At 46.2% G+C, this 6,418-nt stretch overlaps 1 protein-coding gene across 3 annotated transcripts in view; it reads left to right on the top strand.

The window, feature by feature from the left end:
* Positions 1–3,451: 3,451 nt before the first annotated feature.
* The window catches only part of LOC122558251 (uncharacterized phosphotransferase YvkC-like), a 172,792-nt gene continuing 169,825 nt past the window's right edge, over positions 3,452–6,418 (top strand). For 2 of the 3 annotated variants that reach the window (XM_043706625.1, XM_043706624.1), the window contains exon 1: positions 3,452–3,872. In XM_043706625.1, the coding sequence (XP_043562560.1) occupies positions 3,525–3,872 (348 nt within the window). In that variant the 5' untranslated portion in view covers positions 3,452–3,524. Of the gene's footprint in view, positions 3,873–4,281; positions 4,375–6,418 lie in introns of those variants that run through there. The other variant, XM_043706626.1, reaches the window with a different exon arrangement.

Genomic DNA, 6,418 nt, shown 5'->3' with positions numbered 1-6,418 from the left:
GCAATCTAATCTAATCTAGTCAGACCAATGGCAGCAATGGGAGCATGTAAGAAATTGCAGCCTTGTCTCACGCCTGCACGCACACATAAACAGACAGTCATGATCTCCATTTGAGCTTCTACTGCTGTTTTAAGATGTCGGGTGGCTCAGTGGTTAGCACAGCTGCCTCACAGTACCAGGGACCCGGGTTCGATTCCATCCCTGGGTGACTTGTCTTTGTAGAGTTTGCATTCTCCCTGTATCTGTGTGTGTTTCCACTGGGTGCTCCAGTTTCCTCTCAGTCCAAAGATGTATAGGTTAGGTGGATTGGCCACGATAAAATTGCTTGTAGTGGCCAGGGATGTGCAAGCTAGATTGGTTAGAATTGTAAATGTGGGTTTTAAGGAGAGGGTCGGAGACTAGGATTGGGTGGGATGTTGTTTGGAGGGTCAGTGCGGACTCAATGGGCTGAATAATTTCTTTTCACACTGTAGGGATTCTATGATTCCATTTGTGCTGTAGTGGAAATTAAATGCTGCATCATGGTTAGGCCCAACAGTGCTCTCTTGGAATTGGCCACCATTTCCATACTGAAAGAACGGGCTCTATGCCCTGTATGAAGTCTCAGGCCCAACTGGAGCCAGACTCTTTTAAACCCCTTGAATAGACAAGAGGTTTTGCAGCAGGCCTGAAACTGCAACTAATATCTGTCTGCATTGCCATCAGTGTTCTCCTGTACTTTGTCCTGAAGTGAGTTTAGTGCAGCAGAACTTGCTGGCTGCTGAGCTGACACATGTACTAACTTTACCCTTAGTCCTGGCTGCAACCTACTCACATGTAATGACAAATCCCATGCTGATTACATTTCTGTACTACATTGTAATGCTTACACAGTGCCAGTATCTGAGCTGTTGGTTGTAATTGTCAGATCAAGTGATGGTGTTCCTTCAAAGTGGGGTGCAGATCTCACCTTTTATGATGAGATTGCACTAGCTGGCAAGATAGCAGTTCTTGGGTGTCTGAAAGCACCAAAATGGAAGAGGAAATTTCACATGAGGGAAAGCTTTGGGGACAAAAGCCAGGTTCACGTTTATACCATTTGCAGCTTTCACTGAGGTGTTGAGAAGGAGCTTAAGGTGAAAACTCACTATTGTCTAAAATGGTCTCACTGTCTTTAGATGTCATGACTTGAGTCATGTAAAAACATAAAAATAGGAACAGGGTTGGATCAAACAGCTCTTCAAGTCTGATCCACCATTCAATATGTTCAGGACTGATCATCTAACTCAATATCCTGTTCCTGCCTTTATCCCCTTGGATCGCTTTATTGCTAAGAACAATACGCAAATCCTTAAAACATTCAATGTTTTGCCTCAACTGCGGCCTGTGGCAGAGAATTTCACTGGCTCACCACTTCTAACTGTTGATGGGTGAAGCAAGGATGGCATTGCATTTAGCATCATGAGAGATTGGTTGTCTAGTAGGTAGAATATGACATTCGAAGGTGCATTCACCGATCTTGACTGACCATGTCAGGTATTGAACTTTTTACTTGCCATGTTCTTGAGGTCCGAGTCCTGTGGGTGACCTCTCTGGCCACTTGATCCCTCTTCTTTCTCAGTTTGTGCTTTAAGAGCCCCCTTCCCTGGGATGGAGTTGTCCCATGCAAGGGGTAGTAGACTTGGGTGCATACTGAAAATTAAATCCCCTATCAGTGCCCAAGGAATGGAATCCCGTCTTCATCTGGGGGGATTGATGGCAAGTGGGAAACCCCAGGGAGATGTTGGTTCAATAATGAAAATAATCACGGCTCATTCTGCGTGCAATATTCCGGGCACCTTTTGGCTGCCCTGCCAGCATCTCACTACTGAAAGCTTGTGTGGAGATAAGGGCTGGACATGATCTGGGAGGTTGAATATGAGGCCTGAATGTGAGAGGACTATAGGTGGAGGGCATATGAATTTTAGCAGCACAAATGTCAATGCGACTGGCCTGAACTTAGAAGAATGAATGGAACTGTGAGGGAGCATGCTTCCTAAGTATTGAAGCCATGGATCCCTACAACAAAACCTCTCAAGATTATCGACACCGTATTTCTGCTGCTGCCTGCTTGGTTGGTAAGGCTGTCCTCTTTCCTATGTCATTGGGAGAGGTTACTGCACTGCAAGCCCTTTGATTCTGGTGCAAGCTCTCCATCTATGAGTGAGTGAGCCAGGAAGCAATCGCCTGAGGTTGCTTTTCCATTCCTGCAGTTGCTGTAGCATCAGTAATCTGAATGTTCCTGAGCCCAATGTAACCCATACTGTGCCCCCCTTAAATTGAAATGCTTCTGGAACCCAGAAGTAGAATTTTACTGGAGTCCATACTGACCAGCCAACCAATTACTGACATAGCTGCCTCTGGTTTTCTGGCCAATCTTCTGATACTGGATCCGTGCTAGTTCCACAATCCTTTGATAGAATCTGCACAGCAAGCACATTCTTTTGCACTGGTTACCATATTTTGATGAGTTGCAATTTAAATATCTTAGAATCTGTCAGTGTGTTAGTGTGAGTGAGTGGGTGAATATGAAGGTGTGTCTGGGTAGAATGTGGGTGGAGTAAGTACATAGGGAGGCAGCTGGGCAAACTGGCAGGATGAACGGTGGAGAGTGGTAGGGTGACAGGGAATAGGGTGGCAGATGATAGTGTGGCAGGGTGATAGGGGATAAGGTGGCAGGGAGTTGGGCAATAAGTTAGCAGGATGATGGGTGGAGAATAGCAGTTGTAGAAGATACAAAGCAGTAGTTGGTGAGCTGGCAAGATTTGATTTGGTTGGACAAAAAAGCCAAAAAAGTGCATTCCCTGGAAACCTGAAACAAAACCAGAGATTGTGGGAGAAATTCAGCAGGTCTGGCAGCATAAGTGTCTCCAGCAATTTTTCTTTTTGTTTGATCTGTTTGGGTCCTGTGATGGGAGTGTTTGGGGCAAATTGTGTTTTGTGGATAGTGGTGTTGGAGGGTCAGGGAAGAAGCCAGATGACAGGGGCTTTGGGGATGTTGGAGAGTCAGCGAAGGAAGGGCAGGACTGGGATGTTGGAGGATCAGGGAACGAAGGGAAGGACTGGGATGTTGGAAAAGTTGGAGCGTCAGGGAAGGAGGGGCAGGACTGGGATGTAGGAGGGTCAGGGAATGAGGGGGAGGATTGGGTGTCGGGTGTGTTGGAGAGTCAGGGAAGGAGGGGGAGGATTGGAGTGTCCGGGGTGTCGGACGGTCAGGGAAGGAAATGGAGGAATGAGTTGTGTTGAATGTTGAAGGGACGGGAGGGGACTTGCTAATCCGTCCATCAGCTCCTGGGAACTCGCCAGTTGTGGTCACGCGTCTCTCCAATGGGAGCTGAGACACATTACAGTGCAATGCACGGAAAATGTATCGAAAGGGAACTCCCTTTCGCTTCCCACCTGCTGGTTGGTCGCTGGCTCTGTCTTTGGAGCCGTACAACAAATGTGACAGTGCATTTGGGGCGTGCGGTCTCCCGGAGTAACAGCTCGCAGAGAAACTCTGCAGAATGCTGGGTGTCGCCTCGATCCTTGTGGCTTTACTGTGCATCTACATCGTGAGCAACCTGCTGCAGGCGCAGCCCGAGCCCGTCAACGGCAGGTACTCGGTGCCAGGGCGCTTTTACACGCTGAAAAAGTTGCTGGTCATCTGTGTTTACCGTTACCGCCTGTTCAGGCAGGGGAAGGGCACAGGCACCGAGAATGATGCGAACAGGCTGAAGATGGGACTGGGGCGCAGGAAAGAGGAGCTTCAGTCCCAACCCAGTGAACGGAAAGGTGGAGGGGGTCTGGGGATAAGCTACAGATCTTATGTGGAAGAAATGGAATGCGTGCAGGAGTTAGTGGACGACTGTCATGTAAGTTACCGATGTTCACTCTGCAATATGTTCGTAGCAAAGTACATTTTGTTCCTGCCATTGACACAATTCTCTGATTCTGCTTCTGTGTCTGTAAGATATTGTTCTGCCCCACAAACTCTCGTTTGTGTTTCACTATCTTTTCGACTCGTTCTGAATTGTTTTGGTATGTTTACATCTCTCTCTCTATTTCTTGTATCCATGTGATTTTTCTTGGCTGTCATTAGTTTTTGTGTCAAGGGCTGTGGATTTTTTCTGTGTATAGCGTGTACAAACAGTTATTAGTTCTTCAACTGTTTGCAAATGCAGATGTGAATTTTTTTTAGGGTACCCGCAATCTTAAATTAGCAAATCAAAGCATGATGTGAAAGATTACGGGTTCAAGAATCATTGAAGAGTAACACTTGTCAACCACAGTGAGGAAATGCAAACATCCCAGCCAGAAAATGAAACGAGCGTTCATCTCCAATCTGGTTTGAAGCTGAAGTTATCCCTGTCGCAAGTATGTAGAGTGGTGTACACAGTGTGACGTGAGCGGCTCAGGGAATAATACCAAAGCGTTAACTTTGTGCGAGGGAGAGCTGGGGAAATGATGCCTCAGTGCGTATTTGGAGGGCTCATTGCACCGCAGTAATCTGGGGGTTCGTGAGCAGGCTATAGAACTAGTAACCACGAGGAGGCACTGCACTCCAAACGTTAACTCTGCTTTCCCCACACAGATGCTGCCAGACTCTCTGCTTAAGTTTTGCCAACAATTTCTGGTATTTTTGTTTTATCGTAGAACCAGTTCTCCAATTGCCGTGGATTTGTTCCTGGTTGTAATTACAGTTGTGAGGTTTATTATGCTTTAGGACATCTTTTGGTTTTCTAAGAATATTACATTTTGAAACTATAACATTAAATTTAGGGGACATTTAACATGATTTTTGACTTGTGTTGAAGCTTGCTTGACAGTAACGCTGGTAGGTTTAGTAGTTGGACCAGAAGGGACAGAAGTAGGCCACTCAGCCCATTGAGTCTACTCTGCCATTCACAGAGATCTTGGCTGTTCTGATAAACTTCAACTCCACTTTACCCCATAACCCTGGAGTCCCTTACTGATTAAAAATCCATCTATATCAACCTTGAAAACACTAAATGATCCAGCCTCAACAACCCTTTGGTAAAATGCTAAAGGATTTTTGTGATCTGGAAATCATACATTCACTATCCACTGAGAGGAAAAAAGAAGTCTTCTTCGTTTCTCCTGTAACTGGACGATCTCTTACTTCAAGATTGGTGTCTTCTAGTCCTAGACTCTCCCACAAGGGGAAACAGCCTCTCCACTGCTACTCCATCTACACTGCACCCTGCACCCACCAAAAATCTCACATTTGTTCATAAGGTCTCCTCTCATTCTTCTAAACTCCAGTGAATACAGACCAAACCGGCTCAACCTCTCCATCCCTGGAATTTACCTCGAGAGCTTTCTGTGAACTAACTTATTGAATGCTGTTTCCTTAGATAAGAAGAGCAAAACTATTCTCGGTGTTCTAGTTGTGGTCTAACTAGTATCTTGTGTAGTTTTAGCAAGACATTGAACATAGAACATAACAGCACAGGCCTTTCGGCCCTCGATGGTTTCACAGATCGGTGCAACAATCTGAAGCCCATCTAACCTATTTTTCCATTTGCATTCATATGTTTATCCAACAACCATTTAAATGCCCTTAAAGTTGGTGAGTCTACAAGTGTTGCAGGCAGTGTCTTCCATATCCCGACTACTCTCTGAGCAAAGAAACTACATCTGACATCTGTCCTATATCTATCACCCTCAATTTAAATTCATGCCCCCTTGTGCGAGCCATCACCATCTGAGGAAAAAGGCTCTCACTGTATCCCTAATCGAACCCTCTGATTATCTTATATGTCTCAATTAAGTCACCGGTCAACCTTCTCTCTAATGAAAACAGCCTCAAGTCCCTCAGCCTTTCCTCGTAAGACCTTCCCTCCATACCAGGCAACATCCTAGTGAATCTCCTCTGAACCCTTACCAAGCTTCCACATCCTTCCTGTAATGTCGTGACCAGAACTGCATGCAATACTCCAAGTGCGGCACACCAGAGTTTTGTACAGCTACTGCATGACTTCTTGGTTCTGAAACTCAATCTCTGTACTAATAGAAGCTAATACACTGTATGCCTTCTTAACAACCCTATCAAACTGGGTGACAACTTTCAGGGATCTATGTACAGGGTAACCTCGATTATCCGAACGGGATGGGGGGGCACTAATTCGTTTGGATAATCAATTATTCGGTTAATTGATTCCATGCCATTCCTCTGGATATCAGAGTTTTTAAAGTCTGCTTCCCGTTCAGGAGACTAGCTGCAACACTCAGCGTGCGAGCCCCCAACACTGCCAGCCCCACCATCCACACCCCCAACCCGGTCCAACACCGTCCGCCCCATTCCCGCAACCCATCCAACACTGCCCGCCCCACCCCCCAAAGCCATCCAACACTACCTGCCCCAGCCCCCAATCCTATCCAACACTTCCCACCCCAC

Source organism: Chiloscyllium plagiosum, chromosome 17, assembly GCF_004010195.1.
Source record: "Chiloscyllium plagiosum isolate BGI_BamShark_2017 chromosome 17, ASM401019v2, whole genome shotgun sequence".
In the NCBI taxonomy this organism is placed as follows: Eukaryota; Metazoa; Chordata; class Chondrichthyes; order Orectolobiformes; family Hemiscylliidae; genus Chiloscyllium; species Chiloscyllium plagiosum.
Note: the sequence above shows the minus strand (reverse complement) of the source record. Positions and strands in the feature narration are given on the sequence as shown.